General features: G+C 33.0%; 1 protein-coding gene across 1 annotated transcript; it reads left to right on the forward strand.

Moving 5' to 3' along the window:
* Positions 1-7,935: 7,935 nt before the first annotated feature.
* LOC111047774 (venom carboxylesterase-6-like) lies at positions 7,936-24,814 on the forward strand. Its single transcript, XM_039426555.1, is given in 4 exon segments — positions 7,936-8,182; positions 16,030-16,118; positions 22,424-23,994; positions 23,997-24,814. Coding segments are annotated over 2 exon segments (1,716 nt in total). The 5' UTR covers positions 7,936-8,182; positions 16,030-16,118; positions 22,424-22,469; the 3' UTR covers positions 24,188-24,814.
* The last annotated feature ends 574 nt before the right edge of the window (positions 24,815-25,388 follow it).

The raw sequence follows: 25,388 nt of genomic DNA on the forward strand, positions 1-25,388 counted from the left end.
GACGTGTGTTTCAATATATTATAAACTGAATAATAATTTTGAAATATAAAACAATAGTATTCATTACGGAGTGATCTGTGGTCTAGTGGATAGGGTGCTTGCGTAGCAACCTAGAGATCCCGGGTTCAAACCCCACTCAGAGCCAAACGTTTTTGAACAGGTCACTCCCGTGTTATCGGATGGGCACGTTAAACGTCGGTCCCGGCTGAAGTATGACAGTCGTGAGGGGCCCATTGACGGCTCAAATGATATATTCAGGCGAGGTGGAACTTCCGTCAGGGACTCTCCACCAATAAAAGCCGCCATACGAATATTATTATTATTATAGCATTCATTAGTACAATATTATGATTACACTAATATGATATCGTGTCAAGATTTCTTGCTCTTTCGAATACCTGAATTTCTTAGTAGATGTGTATTTATGAATCATTAGACTGTCTCTCCAATATTGTCTTCGTCTTGTCACACACCTCGATTTTTGAACGTACAATTTTTTGCCATACTTATAAATTCTATTAAATTAAAAATAGTTATTTGTGCAACTAGTGCGCAAAGTGACAGTCTGCTGCACCGAAAGAAACGTTTACGCACGAGCCGTAGGCGAGGGCGGAATGGTTTTTTGAGTGCAGCAGAGGAACTTTGCGCACGTATTTCACATTAAATTTTTCCTACAGTTACCATTGAATATGAGAAGTGGTTGATTATGGGTAAAATGATGGCTGAAATCCATCAAATGTGTGTCTGTATAATTTTGTTATTAATAACAACTTTAATTTATTTTAAACTTGATAATCCAATTGAAAATTGATAATCCATAATTTATTCAAATTAAAAATTAAATTAATCCAATTAATTTGAATATTTGAATAATTTTGAGTAAATCTTAATTTCTAAATAATTTTTCAACCAATCAATTTATGAATTAAAAAATATTATTTGAAATAATGAATAATTAATAATATTCAAAATGTATAATTTAATGAGTTCTCATTTTTATTTATTTGAAAACCAGAAAAAATATAGATAGAACAAATTCGCTTTCAAAATACACGCCAACAATGTCAACAGCTGATTGGGATGGCTGCAAGATAATACGCAAAGTAGTACTTTGCGCACTAGAGCGGAAAAGTGATTCTTTGCGTTCTGTAATCAGTGCAGGAATGGCCACTTTTCAAGGTTACTCTAGGAAAATAACATTTATCAAACACATATCATGTGTTTGCCAAGTTCTATTCAATCTATATTAAAAATTCCTAAGGAGGACTAAAATTTGGACATGCAAAAATCGATGTGAGTAACTGGTTTAAAGCTGGATTCTCACACAATAATGACAGTTAAAATATAAAACCCACGCACTCTTATTGGACTATTCACACTCAGCCCGGCCGAGTGAGTATGAATACTACCATTAGAACTTATGGGAATCATATTTTCACTGTTCTCTGACACTATTGTGTGCGAATTAAATTTTGCATCTGAAGTTGAATAGGGAGAAAATGGACGCGAATAACTAAACTTAATATTGTACTAGTTTACAATGAGAATACACTAGGTTATGAATATTGTTATCCTTATAACATTTCAACCAAGTACCTACTTATCAATTAAATTAAATGAAAAATACTAAGAAATTGTCAAAAAAACCACAGATTTATTGATACTTAGAAAGACTGGTTTCGGTTATCACACCATTGTCAATCTCTGATAAACCGGATAAACCCGGTTCAGAGATTGACAATGGTGTAATAACCGTTTGGGTTATAAAATTTGAGTACAAAAATATTGTGTTTTTTGACAATTTCTTAGTATTTTTCATTTAATATGAATAACTACTTCAATATCAACTTCTCAACTACACAGAAAGTACCTACTTATCGATTTCAGTAAGACGTAATGCAATCAAATATTCAAGTTATGTTCTTCAAATTATTTTGCTGTTTTATTTTCCATAATGATCATAAAGGGATTATTTCTTACTCGAAACTACAGAAAAATATTGTACTGTACTTATTCTTATAAGTATAATCTAATAGTCCTTCATAGGATGATTGAATAAATGATTGATAAATTCGGGAGTGCGTCAGCCTCTAAAGGTGGCTCTTAATAAATGTCCTATACCTTGTGTAAGTGACCACGGCTTGTTCATCAAGCCGTTTTTCATTAGTTATTGTTTTCATTTGATGTTCTCTTCTGTGATAAAACATTTATATCAATTCATTCAAAAATGTGTTTCAATATACGGTTACTAATTTTTAACTGCAGACCTTTAGTAAGTGACATACACCCATAAATTCTATTATTTTGCGTTCAAAAAAACTCTGATTTATAAATTATTAAAGTTTTAGCACAAATAAATCCTGCACATCAGTGTATAATGTGTTTTAATCTTTAAAGATGTAACAACTTCGATTCTTCCACAACAACCACATTTAACTCACCCACTTTCTTCACCTCAAATTTTTATTCACATTTCCAACCCACTTTTCTATAAATCCAAGAACTTTGTAGCTCACAAATTTTATTCACAAATCACAACTACGTCTAGCTTCATATTTTTTTCAAATTTTTCTCACATTACATATACGATAGGTTTTACAAATTGAAGTAATCGTTATACATATATCATCTTATATATATATATCATACATGAAGTAAGAATCTATTAAGATTTTCCAATTATAATATGGTGGCTGCCCCATGAAACTAATATTAAGAATACTAAACATGTAATTATTATTTTAGAAAATGTAGTACCGAATTGTTTTCAGTACAATCAAGTTAAACTGTTGGTTATAAGAGCTCCAGTTTAACTAGCCTTATTCGTGGTTAATAAAATAACATAGCTGTTCTAATACAATCAATCTATTTCTATCTTAAAAATAATTATTTATTTTTCATGTATCATAAATATTTTATCTTTTAAATAAAGTTGAATTTGTGATATTATTTTCATTTCATTCAAATCTAATTTAAGGCCGTTTATGTAATAAGTGACAAATAAGAACTTGATTAGGTAATTCAAAAATTAATATATTCAAATTTTGTGTAGATATATTATATCGTTATCATAACATAAAAAATTAATAGAAAAATGTTTTGAAGTGTCAGAAAATCCTTCTCTTCATCCGTTAACTGAAGGCATTGTATACAATAAATTATGTAATTATTTTCAACATGCCTGTCCAATTGAATAACATATAAATTAATAAATGAAATATATTTATCATGTAGCTGTCATAAATCAGGAAATGTATTTTCAGATCATATAATATTTTTGACCTCACCTACTTGAAGATTTATTCAAATTTTAAAAATTGTTGGAATATACTTGTAGACTCGTAGTAATTAGTATTTTTAATTAATGAGAGATGTGAGACTATCATAGTTGCATTAGATATAATATATTTCACCTTCATAATTCAAATGCATTTTCTCACGATCTTTTAGGAAAAAATCTTCAATTAAAATTATTTCATTAATACTTGAAGAAAATCATTAATTTCTATGTACATAATCAAGCAGAAATGTTATCATACAAGTGTCTTTTCTCCAATGTTTAAACTTTATAGAATTAAATTATTTTGTTGTGTTTCTATTGTGATTATTTATTTTTAATATCCTACCATAAATACCAATCATATCCACTACCATATAAAACCTATTTAGGATTGTGTGGCAGAGAGGAACTATAGTCTAACTACGCCCTAATAAAGGCATATAATCAACATATAATCAATCAATCAATCAATATACATTGCAAAATTAGAAAGAGGCTCAGTTGGATAAAAACCTGTTGAATTTTAACCATGATTGAATGCCATGAGAACCAATCAGAGAAGCCTTATTTCCAGAAAAGTCTTCCCTGATTGATTCTCGTAACATTTAATCATAAATGTTGATTAGATAGAAATAAAAATCTCAATACCGTACCTTTTTACTTTCCTTGCCCTGTTACCATAGGTAAGGAAAGTATTGCTTTCCGAAAAAAATTAAGGTATCCCAATTTCAAAATTTCTATACGTTTCAAGGTCCCCTGAGTCCAAAAAAGTGGTTTTTTGGGTATTGGTCTGTATGTGTGTGTGTGTGTGTGTGTGTGTGTGTGTGTGTGTATGTGCGTCTGTGTGCACGATATCTCATCTCCCAATTAACGGAATGACTTGAAATTTGGAACGTGAGGTCCTTACAATATAAGGATCCGACACGAACAATTTCGATCATATGCGATTCAAGATGGCGGCTAAAATGGCGAAAATGTTGTCAAAAACAGGGTTTTTCGCGATTTTCTCGAAAACGGCTCCAACGATTTTGATTAAAGCTATACCTGAAATAGCCATCGATGAGCTCTATCAACTGCCACAAGTGCCATATCTGTAAAAATTTCAGGAGATCCGCCCCATCTACGCAAAGCTTTATTTCAGATTCCCAATTATCGGGCTTCAGATACAATTTAAACAAGAAAATTCGAGTGGAAAAGATTGAGCATGGAAATCTCTACAATTAATGTTCAGTAACATTTTCACCTAAAATTGAAAATAAGCTTGAAATTCGAGAAAATGTAATTATCCAATTGCAAAGTGTTGATTCTATTAAATGATTCACTATGAAGAGATAGCAGACCTCGTGTGTCTCCAGCGTTATTGCCCTGTCAACAGCTGGCACGAATCTTTGAATAGTAGACTTGAGATGCGCGGGAACACTAGCGTCAGGTGATGAATTTTCATAACGGCAAGGAATGTTGTGTGAGTGCGCCACACCAGATTTTTTGAATTATTTTATCACAACATGACATGTTGAAACATTGTTTCAATATTGATGCCATTTTCAAGTGATTTTATTTCTATTCATATTACAAGTAGCCCTATACAGAAAAGAGACAATGTTCATTAAAATTTAACAAGCTTTTGTGCAACCGGGACTTGGTGATATTCAATAAGGTTAAACTAGAATTGAGCCAAAATGAGCTATGCCTGAAATCATAAATAGGCTCAAGTGTGTAATTAGGTACTCTATTATTTTTTAATAAAGTAAACTGATTGATTGTGGATGAAGAACAATATTGAAAATCTGGTTTTTGACTTATATTTCAATTTTCAAGGTTGAGGTATGATTATGAACGTGCATCGTAAATATTAGACTAAACAACGAATGAAACTAAATATTTGGAAATATGCTTCCAATGATAAGGCCTACAACATGTCAATGGAATTTGATAAGAAAAACTTGGGAAATTTTTAAAAATAACGAACGTACTGTACACTTATTATATTGTTTCTTTTTCTTATTTAATCGAAAAAGCCCAATTTGAACAATTAACATAATATTAGCTTAGCCTAAGGTTATTTGAGATTCCGGGTTATCGACATGTTATGAAAGTTGAGCCGAGTATTTGAATAATAGAAAGACTATTGCATGAATAAGAATAGTTTATCAATGAATTAGTTCCAAAAGCATTATCTTAGTAGTACAGGTTGTTTAAAATTCTTCAAATAATCTCTTCCGTATTGATCCGTAAACTATCACAATCATTTCCGAAAAGAAAAGTTGAAAAATATATAGGCCTGCTCAAAATAAATTATTTTAACAAATTGTTGCAAAATGAAAAATCACAAGAAAATTAAAAATAAACCCAAATTAGGCCTATTTAGTATTCAATGTTTATTAAATAGTTTTATTTTTGTTAATCATAATTTTTTAAAAGAATTCAGGGCTACTTATTTTATAAATTACAATTATAGTCCCTTTTGGATCACTGAAACTAGTTTTTTATAATTTGTATTTTTATTAATTTCAAAAAAGGGTACTATTTTGAAGATAGATAAATTTTTAATGATTGATAAAGTATAGTAAGTAAGACTTAGCTGGTCTAGTGTCAGAGTTTTCAGGTACGTATTGATCATTTTCAAGACCTATCGACTGGTCTTGGGCAGCCGAGATCGACGAATTAACGTGTGCTCCAAATCATTATAAATATTGTATTTATTTATACAATGTCGGGGACCGAGCTTCGCTCTGGAGTACAAAAGCATAAAAAATGTATTACGAAAGAAGAAATTATAATAACATTCATACAGAAATGTTCCATCTAGTAACAGTAAATTGAGATTAATTCCCAGATGAATGCAAAAATTTCCCTCACAAAGACTCAGTTGCAGAAAAGCCGGTTAAATTTTAATCCTGATTAACTTCACGTGAACCAAATCAGAGAAGACCATTTCAAAAATATGGATCTACTGGAATTAATCAGGATTGAAAATAACCCGGCATTTTTGCAACCGGCACTAAGTACCTGATTGAATGATTACAAAAGTTCAACAGCTGAGTCATAATTTTGACACAGTCCCACACACATGAACTCGCTCACTCACTTCCATCACCAACAGACGACGAAATAATTATTATCAGATGTTTTTCCAAGGATGAATAATAATTATCCTTTTAATATCCTTCAGCGAGTTTCCTCAGGGATGAGACCTAGTGCAATCGAATCTTTATATTATAAATCTATGTTCTGAATTTCGTGAGAATCGTTAGAGCCGTTTTCGAGATCCGGTGAAATACAAACATCTAAACATCCAAACATATAAACATATAGAACGGAAGTTGCTCGTTTAATAGTATAGGATATTTGATTGCACCAGGAACTAAAAATACTATTATATCGCCCTCATAACGCACACTGAGCAGTACAATTTTTTCAATTCAATTCAATTCAATTTATTTGCCATATATACAAGATGTATACAATTACAAATTCACATAATAATTGGGTACCTACATCATACAGAAATTCAGAATATACTCTATTCTAGAAATAATAAAAAAAATTAGATATAACATAACTGAAATCCCAGTTGTACTCATTTTACCGGCAGTAATTGCTAGCAGAGACACGTGTCTGATCGCTAGCAATGAGTTCAGTTCAAATCATTGAAAGATTTTTTCTTATTTTTTCTTCTTGATTGAAACACAAAAAAAGAACTTTGTTGAAATTCACAAAATCACAATTTTATTTTAGGTATTCACCAAATCAATCTATTATATGTAATTTTATGATTAAAAGTCTATTTTGAAAAATATTCTAGCTTTTACCCATTCATCAATATCTTTTGTAAGTTTTTTGTTTATTTTATATTAATTTAAATTTAATGTGGGTTATTGTCATGAATATTTTCACCAAAGTAGAAAATACCGTAGAACTCAAACGCATTTTTCAAATAATTTTGATGAGATAATGAATAGTACCATATTAATTTTGATGTTGGAAAATAATGACCAATTTAGCCTATATAGTGAGGTCCACGTTATAATGGCAGTGTTTGATTAGCAATGGTATTGCCATCCTTGTCTATCATTCAACAAAGCGGATAACGCTATCCCTTGCAATTGAATGCAATTGAACTGAATACCCTCCAAAATCTCCTGCCAGCGTGAAGTATTAATATGAAACACATTTTTTCAATTCCATTATTATCACTCCTCAAGGAAGCTATTAAAAAAACAAACAAACAAAACATTCAAAGAATCCACAATAGTTATTGTTGCAGTTGAGTCTATGAGATTTTGAATTGAAGCAGTGAAACAAAAAATTATTAAAACCCGCTCGAAAACGAATGCAATTAAACTGAATACCCTCCAAAATCTCCTGCCAGCGTGAAGTGTTAATATGAAACACATTTTTTCAATTCCATTATTATCACTCTCTGGTTACTTCTCACGGAAGTTATCAAAAAAAACAAACAAACAAACAAATATACAAAGGTTCCACAATAGTTATTGTTGCGAATTACTTCCTAATCTCATTCAAAAACCATCCACTGCGAAATAACCAGTTTATAATGCGCGAATTTCCGCTAATTATATTCCGAACTTGTTTACTAAATGAAGTGGCCGATCCAATGAAACAATTTGGTTTAGAAAGTGGCGCTTCTGGTTGAAAACGCTGCGTTTAGAACTCAGTCAGAGTGTGACTGTCATTCGAATTGAAATAGCTCTTCCTTCAACTACTCAGACAGTGCGGTGGATTGATGAACTTTCACATGGATTTAACGGTGAAGGCGTTGTTGTATTGACGGTAGAAAATGGACTTGATTTTCCTCCAACTTGTGCTAGAACTGACTATGGTCAATAGAAAGAAAGTTGATCATTCAGTTTAATATTTACCGGTGCTTCTTATTATAAGGTATGTAAGATTATTGATAGATTCCCTAAATAGAAATTAACAACTATCTTCAATTACCGTATAGTGGTCCACGTTATAATGGCAGTGTTAATTTATTCTATACCGGTACAAGAGTTCTTGGATTCCGATATGATTATATTGATGTTTGATTCCTTGATTGCTTAAAACTATTCTTTCTTGTTTTAGCCATTTTGACAGGGCCTTGTTTGTACTGTTGTTTGTATAGTGATGAATATTTGAATTCTTCTAGGCTTACTTTAGATGTAGTTATGTTTATGTGTTTATATATGTATATCATATATACTTTCAATTACAATAACTTATAACCTTATTCTGACTTGTATAATGTATCTAATATAGTTTTGACTTTGTCTATGCCAATGTTGCTTAATGACAATAAAAATTTATTTATTTATTTAGTGTTTGATTAACAATCGTATTGCTATCCTTTTCTTTCAATCAACAAAGCGGATAGCGCTCTCTTTTTCACTTTGCTCTGTTTGCAATGTCTCTTAACAATGTAGAATTAATAATTGATTAACAAAATATTTCAACTTAATTATGTGAATACATTATGAAATTATTGAAAAATATATTTTTTTCTTGCTTAATAAAATATAATTGATCATTTCAAACGAGAATGAACCGTTAATATTACATCAATAAACCTGTACCAGCTACCGTCTATAGAAGGCATTGACAAGACAGAGGATCGGCAACGTTGATCTCCTATCTTTCTCCACTACCATTATAACGTGGACCTCACTATAGCATATTCTCTGTTATTTTAAATATTCATGCAGTTAATCATTTATTATTCTCGACACATTGGTGAATTAAAATTACGAATTGAAGTACCTACTTATTAATAATGATGATTATATCAGTACAGTAATAATTACTGCTGATAGATATTAATATTATCATAAATATACTAATAATAAAAATACGGTACGGTAGTATTATTATTATTACTAGGACAATTTTTGATTTCCTATCTTCTGTAGTTTGATATGAATAGAAAGATAATCATTCCAATACCTTACGGCTAAAGCTTACATTTTTATAAATACATAATAATATATAGGCTAAATACATAATTTCATAAATACATAAATAATATGAATATGACTAGCCTACTCGGCGGTTGACAAAGGATGGCGAAGCCACCGAAAATTTCCAGTAAATAATGTAAGTTTCTAAGTGTTTTTCTTCTATCTGTATAGTGTTTCCTGTTTAAATTAGTTATTCATTGAAAATAATCCATAAATATATTCTTAGCAGACTGAATGATTCCGTCTAAACTGATAGGCTACGCTAAAAATCTGTAACGCAGAATCTCAAACATTGAGTAAATATAGATTTTATGTTCTGAAATTATAGAAATTTTCTTCACATTTGAACTAAGCTTAGTAATAATCTACATATTAGCAGTTTAATACATTCGATATTTAATCAACAAAAGTGAATACAGATGGAAATTACTGAGATAATTATTGATTAATTTATTCCCTGGCTGACAAATCATTTTTGAATAGAGCGCTCATCGAATTTCCATCTAGCTGTTCACCCTGTTGTCAATATTTGCAGCAGCAGAAGTCTTCGGGGTGATTTGCAACATTTAATTTGGATTTTCGTTTATTAAGGCTATGTAAAAGCTAAAAATAAACTTTCTACTGATGATATTTTTCAAAGCTTTTTGATTTGTATACTATTAATCTATCAAAATGAAAATGTTTTCTCAGGAAAACATTTTTTTCCGATCATTACTTTTTCAGATATGAGCGCCTAAAGTTTATATTTTTGGGACAGAACATTTCAAATTTAGTAAGAGATAAATCCAAGAGATTTAGAGGATAGATTCTTCATGATATTGTTGATCTATTAAACCAAAAATTTTCTTTAAATATCAATTTTTAAGAAAATTATTCAATTTACCAAAAATAACTTTTAGTTAAGTTATTTTGGTCATTTTTGGTATTTTCTTAAAAATTTGATATTTTCAAATGACCAAAATTAACTTAAATAAAAGTTACTTTTGGTAAATTGAATAATATTCTTAAAAATTGATATTTTCAGAAAATGTTTGTCTTACTAGATCAACAATACCATGAAGAATCTATCCTCTAAATCTCATGGATTTATCTCTTACCGAATTTGAAATGTTCTGTCCCAAAAATTTAAACTTTAGGCGCTCATATCTCAAAAATTAATGATCGGAAAAAAATGTTTTCCAGAGAAAACTTTTTCATTTTGATAGCTTGATGATATACAAATCGAGAAACTTTGAAAAATATCAATAGTAGAAAGTTTATTTTCAGCTTTTGCACAGCCTTATAATTATTAAAAGTGAATACGGTACATAATTGTATCTTGAGGGAATCAAACCCAATTACTGGTCTAAGAAATTGCACACTCGGATAGAAATATACCTAATAGCTCAGTTGAGTAAACTGCGATATCTCAGTCAGATAAGGCTCTATGAATATTTGATAGAATGATGAGAATAAACGAATGAAATACTTCTTGACAACTCTCGTTTCTAATTGACCGAGCGAAGTGAGGTCTAAGATTCAATTCGTCGGTTTGGCATTTCTCTTAATGTTTAAATGTTTATATGTTGCGCATTTACGGCGAAAAGCGGAAATAGATTTTCATGAAATTTGACAGGTATGTTCCTTTTTTAATTGCGCGTCGACGTATATACAAGGTTTTTGGAAATTTTGCATTTCAAGGATAATATAAAAGGGAAAAGGAGCCTCCTTCATACGCCAATATTAGAGTAAAAATCATACTATAGAATTATTCATCATAAATCAGCTGACAAGTGATTACACAAATGGGTGGAGAAGCCAGTCTATTGCTGTATTTCCATAAGGTCTATAGTTTCAATCAGCTACTTGTGGACCTCAGCTGCGTGAGGTCTACTGTTCACAGAACTACTAGTGTACAGTACTAGCAGGAAACAATGGTTTTTAGAAGCATAAGATGGGTTTATTATCCTTCCAAATTATAGTCTAGAATAATTAGATCCATCATTTTATGTAAATTGAGATAGATTAAAATTTCAGTTCTGAGGTTATACAATTGAAGCGATTAACGACAGTTATGGAAAGGAAGCCGAGTTACATTGTAGCTCAATAAGCCGCATATATAAATCACAGGCTGACAAAGGCCAAGGCTCATTTGGTTTTGACAAGTGACAATTGCAAGACGTCTCTCTCTCTCACACACACTCTGTGAGGCTCTCTATTCAGCCACTGGAAATCTATTTATCTCCATAGAAGAGGGTGTAAGTAACTGCTCCAGTAAGTTGAATTTTTGTTGACTAAATACATATATTATACATATTTCATTTTGTAATAATTTACTAAAATAGTATTACATTGTGATGCTCTCAATTATTTCAGGTTTAATAGAAAAGGGTTTAAGAAACAGCTCCAGTTAGTAAATTATTCTTGACTAAATCCATATATTCTTCATGTTTTAGTGTATTTTTTGCAATAATTTTCTCGAATATTATTAAATCAAATCAACATTTTTTAAATCAAATTTATATTACTTAGTGCTTTTCTAAAGTTTCATCATAGAAAAACCATAGCATACGGTAATTAGATATCCCATGATATAGGGCGTTTATGTCGCAACATTCACTGTTATCTCATTCAATTCAATTTATTTCACCAAAACACAGAAAACAGTACAAAGATGTGACAATCAGAAAAAAACAACAATTATTATTCCAAATATCTACTATATCAACTACCGTATCTGAAAAATACGGCTGGAGGTGAAGAACTACTGGCATAAGTGAAACACTTGTTCGCCAGTAGGAGTAGAGATTTAACTATTTCTAAATCTTAAACTAATAATTTAAAATGGAATATTTTTATTCAAACAATGGTAAGTATATTTAAAGTAAATGCTATCAATTGTGAATTGATCCTAACAATAATGAATAGTTTTAAAAGTAGAAAAAAATTTCAACTCATAAAATATTAAGATGGAAGTAATAGTTCCAGTGTAAAGTATCCAGTTTTTAATATTTATTATTGGAACAAACTTAATAGGTACAACGATGAGATCGTTCGGGATGCAGTTTACAATCTTTGGAGCGATGTATACCAGCTGCTTACGAATGACCGAAATTAGAATCATCAGTAACATAATATCTATGTAGATTGTATCTCAAGCCGATAGTCCATGTAGTTCTTTCCCGTGAAGCTGTGTGACACTGGTAGTCTCTCATATTGTGCCGTTCATACACTCTCACCCCAACAAAACAGTAAAAATCGAAAATAATCGGCTTGAGTTAACAGTAAAAGTTGCGACATATACGCCCTATAACATGGGATATCTATGCTATGGTTTCATTTAATAGAAGATGGTGTAAAAACAGCTTCAGTAAGTTGAATTATTCTTGACTAAATCCACATATTATACATCTTTTAGTAATTTTTCTTTTTGCAATCATTTTCTTAAATATTATAACTTTGTAATGCTCTCAATTCTTTCAAGTTTACAACATGTTTTCCTATACATTATAAATTTTGAGCACCGGCTTTGTTGAAATGAAAATAAAAGCTGGATTCGCAGTGACAGTTAAAATATAATTCACATGAGTTCTTATGGTATTATTCATACTCACTCAGCCGGGCTGAGTGTGAATAGTCCAATTAGAAATAGTGGGTACTATAATTTCACTGTCACTGATGTGTGCGAATCCACGGACAGTGGAATTTATTCAGTTACCTGAGACTTTTGTTGACAAACTTGTGATTGATTTTCGTTGTAGCCATTGTTTTATTTATTTACAATGCAAATGACACTAATGTAATAACATTTGTAGATAAAATAATAAGGTAGTCCCTGTGCTATTTTTCTTCCAAATTTATAGGTGACAAAAGACCAATCATTTATGTCAGTGATTTTAAACTATATCTCACATAGATAGTTATATTTGATTTTATGTAACGACTCTGCAACCGGGCAAAACTCCAAGATAAAGTTAGAATTACACGTCTACAATTTTCATGAAATTTTAGTCCAGAATAAACGTGAAAACTATACATTTTGAATTTAGATGGCTTGAATTAATAAATTGAATTATTTTAGAATTGCATTAATTACAATATTTTTACCTTGATGAAATGCTTTGGTTCAGAACTAGAGATCAGATTCAATTCACAGTTCAATAATTCAAAAATATTTCTTTTCACTCTTTGATCTTGTAATACATTTGGAAATTTTTTACTGTGTTTTTTAATGCTGTATAAATTTACTATATAAATTAATACTTGATAAAAGCATGGAATGTATCAAAGCAATAATTGCTCAATCTGAATAAATTAATTGAGAATCAAACTGAAATGTAAATTCAAATTTTCAAATTCATTTCTCAAAAAAACATACACAATAATTATAATAATCTAATATTATAAGAATAGCTTGTATTTGTAGGCCTACTGCACTTCTTAGTATTTTCATGGTGTATCAGAAAAATTTTGTAATCCAAAGCAAATGAAATCAACATTAAAATCTGTAAATGAAATCAACATTAAAAAACACTACAAATTTCCAATTGTATAAAAAATCAAAGAGTGAAAAGAAATATTTTTTTATTATTGAACTGTAAATTCCTTCACGTTATTGCTCTGCTCTTCAAGCCTATGAGACAAATACATTTTTTTGTTCATAAAATATAATAAATTAATGTATTATGATACTGATAATTCCTCTAATCTATCAATATTTCAAAAATATATAACATTTTTCAAATTTCTTTGATAAAAATCCAATTATTAAAATAGATAATCAAGTCAATAAAAGCTTTCATGAAGAACAGTTTCAAGTAGCCTACTGTCCCCAAAAACCCTTGTTTGGAAGTTTGGAGTATATTTGATAAGTGAAATAGGACCTTTTATGAATTAAATCTAGTTGGAACCATGCATTGATGTTTTGGAATACAAAATTTTTCTGATTTTCTGATACACCATGAAAATACTAGTAAGTGCAGTAGGCCTAAAAATATACAAGCTATTTCATTCATACAATACAGTAAGTACATCATCAAAATGATAGGGAGAGATAATTAGATAACCTTGATCTATTTCTCTCCCAAATTCAGATAGGGATACACATAGTCCGAGACAGGTTAAGTCTTCACTTCACAAAATTTTCAGTCCTTAAATATGTTCACAAAGCAGATTTTCAAATTTAGATGCTCCAAAACCAAATATTTAGCCTACATTATGTCAAGCTATAACATTATGTATTGAGATATGATGATTCAATTTCAATGCGTTAAAGTGCATACCTCAACAGAAACTTGTAAATCAAGCAATATTATGGAAACTGAACTGCAGATTTCCAAATACTATTCAAAGGATCGAAATTAGTATTTATTCATTTTTGTTAAGTTTCTGATTATTGAGATTCCACTGAAACAATTGTTGACAAATTCCAATTTGAAAGACGAATTTTAGTTTATTTGAAATTTTAGTAGCCTACACGTTGTATACGCTGGTGGCTAGAAGGTAGAAGTTTCCACCAAAAAGTATTAAAAATAAGCCTCAAGGGTCAAATTAGAACATATTTATTATTTGAAATACTTCTACCTCAGAGTAGAGGGAGAAAAAATAGTTGTGTGGTAGGAAATTTGTAAAACACTTCAAAACGGTTGATGTTCAAGTTATTTATCATATAAAGACTTTAAGAGATTTTGAAACCTTAAAATACATGAGATAAGAGATTGAATTAGAAAATTAATAAGGTTGATATTCAAGTATTAAGGTTGATATAAGGTATTCAAGTTATTTATAATATAAGGTTTATAAACTTGTTGGGTAGATGACTGATGGATAGAAGTTTCCACCAAAACGTATATTAACTAGTAGTTCTGTGAGCAGTAGACCTCGCGCTCAGTAAGTTATATTGACCTGTTATGTTTTCTCAAAAATTAATAAATAATTTATCAATTTAAAATGTCTAGAAAAAATCCTAAATAAATATAGAGCTTTCTGTCTATATTGTACCGTGACGTGTCGTCCCGGAATGTGAGTGTGAGCGCTGTTATCTGGTCTGGCTGCAACTGCCTACAACGTTGATGGAAAGATACAATTTTCAAGATGTTCGATGTTTTTAAACTGGTAGTATTATAGTCAACTGTCTACTAATTTAATGGAAAGATACATTTTTAAGATGTTCGATGTTTTTGAACGGGTAGTATTATAGTCCACTAGACAGCTGATTTATGATGAATAATTCTATAGTCTGATTTTTACGGTAATATTGGCGTATGAAGGAGGCTCCTTTTTCCTTTTATATTATCCTTGAAATGCAAAATTTCCAAAAACCTTGTATATACGTCGACGCGCAATTTAAAAAGGAACATACCTGTCAAATTTCATGAAAATCTATTACCGCGTTTCGCCGTAAATGCGCAACATATAAACATTCAAACTCAAGAGAAATGCCAAACCGTCGACTTGAATCTTAGACCTCACTTCGTTCGGTCAATTAAAAATAAGCCTCAAGGATCAAATAAGAAAAGATTTACTGTTTGAGATACTTTTACCTCAGAGTACAGGGAGAAAAAATCGTTGTGTGGTGGGAAATTTTTTAAACTCTTCAAAACGCTTGATGTTCAAGTTATTTATAATAAAATAAAGACTAAAGTTTGAAACCTTAAGATGCATGAGATAAGAGATAAAATTTGAAAATGAATCTACTAAAGTTGATATTATAATAGCCTACTTTTATGGCTTATTTAAGAAGTTAGCCTGACATTTATGAATAGGAATCTAATTACAATCCTTGCGGAATAATGAATTACTTGTTCTTCACAGGCTACTGATGGAAGGGAGAATAAACTATCAGGAGTGAGAGATAAATACTCGGAGCTTATCTGAATATTAGCCAAAATTCAAAACTGAAAGTAAGTGATAAACGCATTTCTTGTAATACACCAGAGTGTGTTTATGATATTTTGAACCCCTATACAAAAGAGAAAATATACAAAATAAATACGATAATTGTAATATTTCAAGACTTGAACTACAGGACCAATGAAATGTACTAAAGTAGTAAAATTTAAAGAATACACTCACCTACAAGATAGAACCATCTTTAAACCGGTAGCCATTATATCTTAATCTGTTCTGGAAAATTATTTCCAAGCAACTAGCAACACCTAGGCTCTACATGTATTTGCATTTTATTCATTAACGGTAATTATAATATAAAGTCTTTCAAGTCCTTTAATTTATTATCTTTTCAATTTGATAGAAGAGCACCCTTTTCAAATACAACTAGTTTTGGAAATTATTGCACATTCAAGTGTCCAAGTCCAAATTAATTGTAAAAATCTGGTGTGGCGCACTCACACAACTCTCCTTGCCGTTATGAAAATTGATCACCTGACGCTAGTGTTCACGCGCATCTCAAATCTACTATTCAAAGATCTGAGCCAGCTGGTGACAGGACAATAACGCTGGATACACACGAGATCTGCTATCTCTTCATAGTGAATGATTTAATAGAATCAACAGTTGCCAACAGTTTGCAATTTGAATAATCACATTTTCTCAAGTTTCGAGCTTATTTTCAATTTTTGGTGAAAATGTTACTGGACATTAATTGAAAAGATTATCATGCTCAATCTTTTCGACTTGAAATTTTTCGTTTAAATTATATCTGAGACCTGATAATTGGAAATCGAAACTCAAACTTTCCATAGATGAGGCGGAGCTCCTGAAATTTTTACAGATATGGGACTTGTGGCAGTTGATATAGCTTATCAATGACTATTTCAGGTATGAATTTGATCAAAATCGTTAGAGCCATTTTCGAGAAAATCGCGAAAAACCCTGTTTTTGACAACATTTTCGATATTTTAGCAGCCATCTTGAATTGCATTTGATCGAAATTGTTTGTGTCGGATCCTTATAGGGGAAGGACCTTAAGTTCCAAATTTCAAGTCATTCCGTTGATTGGGAGATGAGATATCGTGTACACAGACGCAAATACACTCATATACACAACACACACACACAAACCAATACTCAAAAACCACTTTTTTGGACTCAGGGGACCTTGAAACGTATAGAAATTTAGAAATTGGGGTACCTTAATTTTTTCGGAAAGCAATACTTTTCCTTACCTATGGTAATAGGGCAAGGAAAGTAAAAATGGAATACTTTCAGAACTAGTCGTGTCTAAAAAAGTACTAAATAATCTAAAGGTGCGTACAGACTTTCGCTCTGCTCCGCAACCGAACGTCACTCCAGCAGAGCGATTGATGATCGACCGGCGAGCAAGAGTGGTTCGACCGGGAAACGCGAGAAGATCTAACATCTTCCGTAACGTTCATGATGGGTGCGTGGGCGGAGCGACTGTGGTTCGATGGTGGTACGAGGGCGGTACGAGGGAGGGAGCATGCTCGGTGCGGGTTGGAAGCGCGAGTATGTGTACGCAGCTTAAAAAAGTACTAAATAATCTAACAAATTTAAACAAATCAAGTTTACCTGGCAAATAAATAATAGGCTATATATTGAGACTTTGATCCTTTCTTGATTTTATTGTGATAAACCCATGTCCTGTTTCAGTTAAAAAAAAACAAACAAACAAAACTGGAATACAGTACTCTAATTTATAAGCTGCACTTTACATTGGTTAGATATTTCAGAGATAAATATACAATCATAAAGATCTCTTCACACCTTGCGTAGCGAAGCTAGAAATACGTCTTCGAAAGATGGAGCCGACGTATCTCCTAATGTTAATCAAAATCAATCTGTCCATTTCACATCAGCGTAGCGTTGATTTAATATTGGGAAATAGGACGGCTACATCTTTCGAATACGTATTTCTAGCTATGCTACGCTAGATGTGAAGATACCTTGAGGGTGTGAACACATTGGATGCGTATACATACAAGTGCAAACTTGGTTATGCATGCCCAAGCGTGCAGATGAGAAACAAAATATAAAGAGCAATAGGAACACTCACACTGAACGCGTGCACTTGCTGGTTGCGTTCAGTGTGAGCAGCTACATGCAAGTCACAACGTGTTTCGATGACACTTTCCAGTGTAATAGTGTGATATTGAGAGCGTATTATTGTAGTTGTTTTTGTGTATCTTATATTATTTTTCAGGTTTTTGAACTGAAATGAACTTTGATTCTAACTGTATGTTGAACCCTGCGTTTTTAGTGTGAGAATTGACTCTGTCTTGTTTGAATTCGCTAACTTGTTGCTTAGTTGTCAAAATTAAAGCAATTTTCGTGCATTTTTCAAATGCAGTTTCAATTTCATGTCGGAAAAGCCACTGCATTTGAAAATTGTACGAGCATTGACCTTTTTGCAGCTTTGGCTTTTCCACTGGAAGTTATGCTCAACGCTCGTGGAGGGGGAATAATTTTCAGTGGAAGGGCCACAGTTGGAATTGAGACGTAACTGGGAAAACATGTAACGGTGTGCGAGCCTCGGTCCTCTGATTGGGCCCATTTCCCATTCAGAGGGACAAATTGTTAAGTTTCCAGCTATCAGTAATTTTTATTTAGATGAATAGGAAACCAAATTTTATATAGTTAGTAGGAGTAGAATCAGAAAATTATTTGTGCGTGTGAGTTCAAGTATAGTGAGTTTTAGTAAAGCGTATGTGAGTGTTTCTGAAGAGTCCAAGTTTGAATATTGTTGAAATGGTGAGTGCCATTTTCAAAAACTTCCAAAACTTCCAAAAACTTTTGTTGTTTTTCTTATTTAGCTCAAAATTTAATTTCATAGAATGACCGAGGCCCAAATTTAAATGCAGCAAGTTAGCAGGTTCCAAAAATGTATAGATTGAATTAATTGAATATACCTTCTTTTTTTGAATCAGTTACTGAGAAACTCTGTTGGAAAATTTGACATGATTTCTATTGATTCGTTAATGAGTTCAATAAACCTGGAGTTGAATTTCATAAGTATTTTTCATTGAAGTTCCTGGCTCGTAGTTACTATAGTTGCTAGAATAGGTTACAATGATGATAATCTGTGCATTTGAATGAACGAATCCACTAAGAGCTCCCAACCAATCAAGGATTCAAATACCGGTAAATGATTTGATAGCAGTAAACTTTAGCCAATATTATAGAAAAGAAGAAACAACTCCTCTCCGTTTACATTGGTGGCCAGCGGTGATATAGTCTGCAAGAATGACTATTGAACCACATGTACTCTTATATATTTCATATTTTGGAAGATTAACTAAATAGAGACAAAGATATCTCCGGTTTCAGAAATGATGTCAGGTGTGGTGTAGGGTTAAAATTACCTCCACCGGTTACACCAGATTTTGTTTTTCGGCTCATGCATGATTTCACGTGCATTTGCACATATACGCATTCAATTTGATCTCACACTAAGGTGGTTGAATTGTTTATATTTATAACAAAATATCAGGGACCGAGCTTCGCTCTGGAGTACAAAAGCATAAAAAATTTATTATGAAAGAAGAAATTATAAAAACATTCATAGTTCATACAGAAATGTTCTATCTAATCACAGTAAATTGAGATTAATTCCCAGAGGAATGCAAAAATTTCCCTCACAAAGGCCCAGTTGCACAAAAGCCGGTGAAATTTTGATCCTGATTAACTACACGTGAACCAAAACAGAGAAGACCATTTCAAAAAGATGGATCTACTGGAATTAATCTGCTATTTACTAAGTCAATGACTATGAGACAATAAATAGAATATCTATATATATAAAAGCGAAATGGCACTCACTCACTGACTGACTAACTGACTCACTCACTCACTCACTCGCAGAACTATACATCTACCGAACCAAAAACGTTCAAATTTGGTAGGTATGTTTAGTTGGCCCTTTAGAGGCGCACTAAGAAATCTTTTGGCAATATTTTAACTCTAAGGGTTGTTTTTAAGGGTTTAAAGTTCGTCTTTTAGCATGTATATTTTTCTTCTCCCAATCTCTTAATTATAATTGAAATTTCCATATCATATGTTACTATAGAACTATAATCTAGATAGAGTACCTCTTCGAAGCAGTTGTTAACTGGCAACTAAATTAATAATTTTGTCAGGTTGGCATTAAGTTGAGTTGACTTTGTTAGGTTGGCACCAAGTTGAAGATTTAAATGCATTCATCCCTGAAAAATTGATTGGGCATTGCTACTTCAATCCTGGGAATATTATATTACTAGCCGTCAGGCTCGCTTCGCTCGCCATATCCGTTTAGCCAGACGCTTAGTCTGGACCCCCGACTGGATTGTCCTAACATATGATAAAAATGCTCAAATGAAAAATGCAGGCGAGCGAAGCGAGCCTGCTGATCTCATTCCTGGACGATCCAGTCATGGGGCCAGGGGGCGGAGCCCCCTGGCTAGACGGATATGGCGAGCGAAGCGAGCCTGACGGCTAATAATAGTATATAGATGACAATGAATATAATAATATCGGGGACCGATCTTCGCTCTGGAGTACAAAAGCATAACAAATTTATTACGAAGGAAGAAATTATAATAACATTCATACAGAAATGTTCTATCTAATCAGAGTAAATTGAGATTAATTCCCAGAGGAATGCAAAAATTTCCCTCACAAAGGCCCAGTTGCACAAAAGCCGGTGAAATTTTGATCCTGATTAACTACTTGTGAACCAAATCAGAGAAGACCATTTCAAAAAGATGGATCTACTGGAATTAATCAGGATTGAAAATAACACGGCTTTTTTGCAACTGGCACTAAGTACCTGATTGAATAATTACAAAAGTTCAACAGCTGAGTCATAATTTTGACACAGTCCCACACACATGAACTCGCTCACTCACTTCCATCACCAACAGACGACGAAATAATTATTATCAGATGTTTTTCCAAGGATGAATAATAATTATCCTTTTAATGTTCTTCAGCAAGTTTTCTCAGGGATGAGACCTAGTGCAATCGAATCTTTATATTATAAACCTACTATGTTCTGAATTTCGTGAGAATCGTTAGAGCCGTTTTCGAGATCCGGTGAAATACAAACATATAAACATCCAAACATCTAAACATATGAACAGAAGTTGCTCGTTTAATAGTATAGGATACTGTATTAACTTTTTGGTGAGAGCTACACTTATTTATCAGGAAATAAAAATATAAGTACCCTTTATTATACAAACACATGATCAAAAACAGGAAGTAATTTTTATCTTTTCTTCAGGGCTACTTTCAATAATAAATAAAAATATAAATCTCAGTAATGTCCGAAACATGTGACAAAATAATTTAAAAGGGCTGAGATTTATATTTTTATTTACAAGAAGTAAATTAAAAGTAATATTGATATTAGTAATAGTATTTTTCAACGTTATCTATTTCATTCACTCGAAAATGTACTTGAATCGGCCTGAGGTGAAAGGGAACATGTCAAAAATCAGAATTTTTCAGGGGAGAGAAGAAACTGGATACAGTTAAAAGTATTGATAATTTCAAGATTGTTTTTTGTCATTAGGATGCAAACTCTTTTAAGACAACAATTTTAATCCAGTATAAACACTTATATAAGATTCACCCCTTAAAATTGAATTTTTGTTAACTTCCTATTACTCATGATGATATTATAAATTATCACTCTTCAACTTTTACAATAAACACCTCAACCGAAAGCAATCTAACCTCAAAGCAACGCGTGAATCAAAGGTAACCTAACAATAGCATAAAAATAACAACTGACAAACAGCTAATTTTCGAATGTTCTGCGTTGAAAGGGAACATGTATGTCATGACTATAGTGTGGTCCACGTAATAATGGCAGTGAATAAAGAAAGAAGAATAGTGATGCCGATTCTCTGCATTAATTAATTATATTTATACACTGTCAAAAACATAATTGTCATCGTTGTGGACCTAGAAAAGGATAGTGCACCGGCTTTGTCGAATGATGGACAAGGATAGCGAAACCAAAGTTGATCAAATACTGTCATTATAACGTGGACCTCACTATAGTTCCCTTTCACTCCAGTACAACAAAAATACGATATCTGTTTCTTGTATAAAGAGAAAGCTGACATGTTCCCTTTCAACTCCAATCGATGTATCCCACAGTAAACAACTCATTTCAACCATTAAAAAAATGTAAAATTTTGACAAGTTCCCTTTCTCCTCAGGCCGATTCACTTGGATTTTTCATTTCCTGATAAGTAGGTGATACAAAGATGATGGTTTGTGATAATTTTTTGGTCTTTTCCAGTATGCTTCACTGGTGAAAAGCTGGCAACCTAATAAACTCTGCCGAAATGGGATCGATTTGGAGACCTGCAGAGATGTTACGTCTTACATTGGTCATCTCTCATTTGATGGGAGGTGTGTTATCACTTACGCCACCAGTGGTTCAAATCGGCAATGGAAAACTGCAGGGAACCTACTACCGCACATTCAACGATCGCGATGTGCTTGCGTTCCTTGGGGTGCCGTTCGCGGAACCACCTGTGGGTAACATGCGGTTCCGTCCGCCGTTGCCTGTGAGAGGCTGGGAAGGCATGCGCGTTGCAAACGACACGAGAGCTCCCTGTCTACAATACAACCACTACCTGTCCGCTATCGGCAGGAAACCCATCATCGGCCAAGAAGATTGCCTCTACCTCGACGTATACACTCCACGACTACAAACTGATCGACTTATGGAAGTCGTGGTGTTTGTACATGGTGGAGCCTTCACCTATGGATCACGCAGTGGATTCAACCCCAAGTATTTACTTGCTGAGAAGGAACTAGTCCTTGTGGTGATCAGCTACCGGGTGGGACCCTTTGGGTTTCTCAGTACTGGTGACGAAGTCGTCCCAGGCAACATGGGAATGAAGGATCAGACTGAAGCTTTAAGATGGGTCAACAGAAACATCGATAAATTCGGTGGAGACCCTGACAAAGTGACTCTAGCCGGGTTATCAGCTGGAGGGGCCAGTGTACACTTCCACTACTTCTCCCCAGAATCTAGAAGATACTTCAAACAGGGGATATCCTTGAGTGGGACTGCATTGTGCCCTTGGGCACTGATGGAATCACCTGAACAAAAAACTACAATACTTGCCAATGCGGTCGGTTGTCCCACAAACACAACCTCCCTAGACACCATTGACTGTCTACGTGATCGACCCGGAGAGTTGATTCTATATCGAATGCACTCCACCCTCATGCCTTGGCTCTTCAACCCCATATCCCCCTTCGCACCCACCATTGAGAACACACCATCACAGCGACCTTTCCTCGTAGATCACCCTGAGAAACTGCTCCGCGAGGGAAAAGTGTACGATGCACCCTGGTTGGTTGGTTTCACATCTGGTGAAGGATTCTACCCGGCATCTGAGTTTGTTCTGGATGAACGGTTGATGAGTGACCTCAACAACAATTGGACAATCATCGCACCGCATCTGTTAGATTTCAATTTCACTGAGCCAGATAGTAACTTGAGGACTGCTAAAAGTATCAAAATTAAGGATCACTACCTCAAGGGATCACATTTCCTAACTAGAGATTCCACCCTGGATGTGATAGAGATGGTCAGTGACAGGATGTACTTATCAGCAATTGATAAAGCAGTGAGACTACAGGCCAAAGTCAACAAATCTCCAGTCTATGTGTACAACTTCGCCTACAGGGGAAGGAACACGTTATGGGAGCAATTCGCTGGCATGAAAACAGACATGGGGGCCGGACATGGAGATGATGTGGCATATGTTCTTGGTGCCTACTTTTCCTGCACAGATTCCGACGATGACCGTAAGATGGTGGATACAATGGTCGGTGTGTGGTCGAGTTATGCCAAAATAGTCAACCTGCCTCTGTGGCGGGAGAAACATGGACACCTCAGGTTGGAGATAAAAATGTCACCTATCTTCTGATCGAATCTAGTGAGAGAGCATCAATGGAGTCTTCTAACCACCTCGGCAACACTCATTTCTGGGATACACTTCTTTCAGCTGAATTAGCTTCCACCACTAGACATGACGAGTTCTAGGAAATCACCATCATTTAAAATTATCGGACAACAAACGTGATCAGTGAATAAAACTACATGTTAGAATATACAGTTGTTATTGCAACTGGTAGAAAATTGAAAGTAATGATAATACTAAAATCACTTCACCTATATGGGCTACTTTATTCAAATTAATAAAAACAATATAAAAACTTGTAGTACCCTTTTAAATAACTTCAACCAAAAATAATGAATAAGAAATAAATAAATCATGAAAATAAGAATATGAACATAGGTATCTAATATCAGGACCTCTTATATACTACCGGAGATAAGCCTAGAAAAAAAAATGGCCGCCGTATGTTGTGGTCTTATTGACCGAGCGAAGTGAGGTCTAAGATTTAAGTCGACGGTTTGGCATTTCTCTTAATGTTTAAGAGCCGTTTGCACAGTGAAAGTTTAAACTAAATTTCATTTTAAACTGGATAAAATCCGTATAAAGTCTCGTTTGTAATAATGTGGTTCATTTTAAGTTTAAGTCACCAGCTGATTGAATTCAATTTAAGCTTTGACTGTGCAAATGGCCCTTAATGCTTAAATGTTGCGCATTCACGGCGAAACGCGGTAATAGATTTTCATGAAATTTGACTTATATACAAGGTTTTTGGAAATTTTGCATTTCAAGGATAATATAAAAGGAAAAAGGAGCCTCCTTCATACGCTAATATAATAGTAAAAATCAGACTATAGAATATTATTCATCATAAATCAGCTGACAAGTGATTACACAGATGTGTGGAGAAGCCAGTATATTGCTGTATTCCCATAAGGTCTTGTTTCAATCAGGTATTGTGGATGAGAATACTGCGTGAGGTCTACCGTTCACAGAACTACTTGAAGAAATTCCTACTGAGAAAAAAAATCACTAATCAGCTGTTAGAGAGCATCTCAGTTCGTCTAGTTCACGTTTAAAATATCAATGCCGGCCACCACATACGGCGGCCATTTTTTTGTAGGCGAAGGTCCGGTATATAGGAAGTCCTGCTAGTAACAATTTGTTAATTTTTACTTGAAAATGGCTAATGGTCGAAACCAGTCGTTAATATGTTTTAAAGTTTTTAAAAAATAATTTAATAAAAGGGTACTACAAGTTTTTATATTGTTTTTATTAATGATAATACTAATATTGAGTATGCCATTTTATTGTCTCTTTTCTGTATAGGGCTACTTGTAATATAAA

Source organism: Nilaparvata lugens, chromosome 4, assembly GCF_014356525.2.
Source record: "Nilaparvata lugens isolate BPH chromosome 4, ASM1435652v1, whole genome shotgun sequence".
In the NCBI taxonomy this organism is placed as follows: domain Eukaryota; kingdom Metazoa; phylum Arthropoda; class Insecta; order Hemiptera; family Delphacidae; genus Nilaparvata; species Nilaparvata lugens.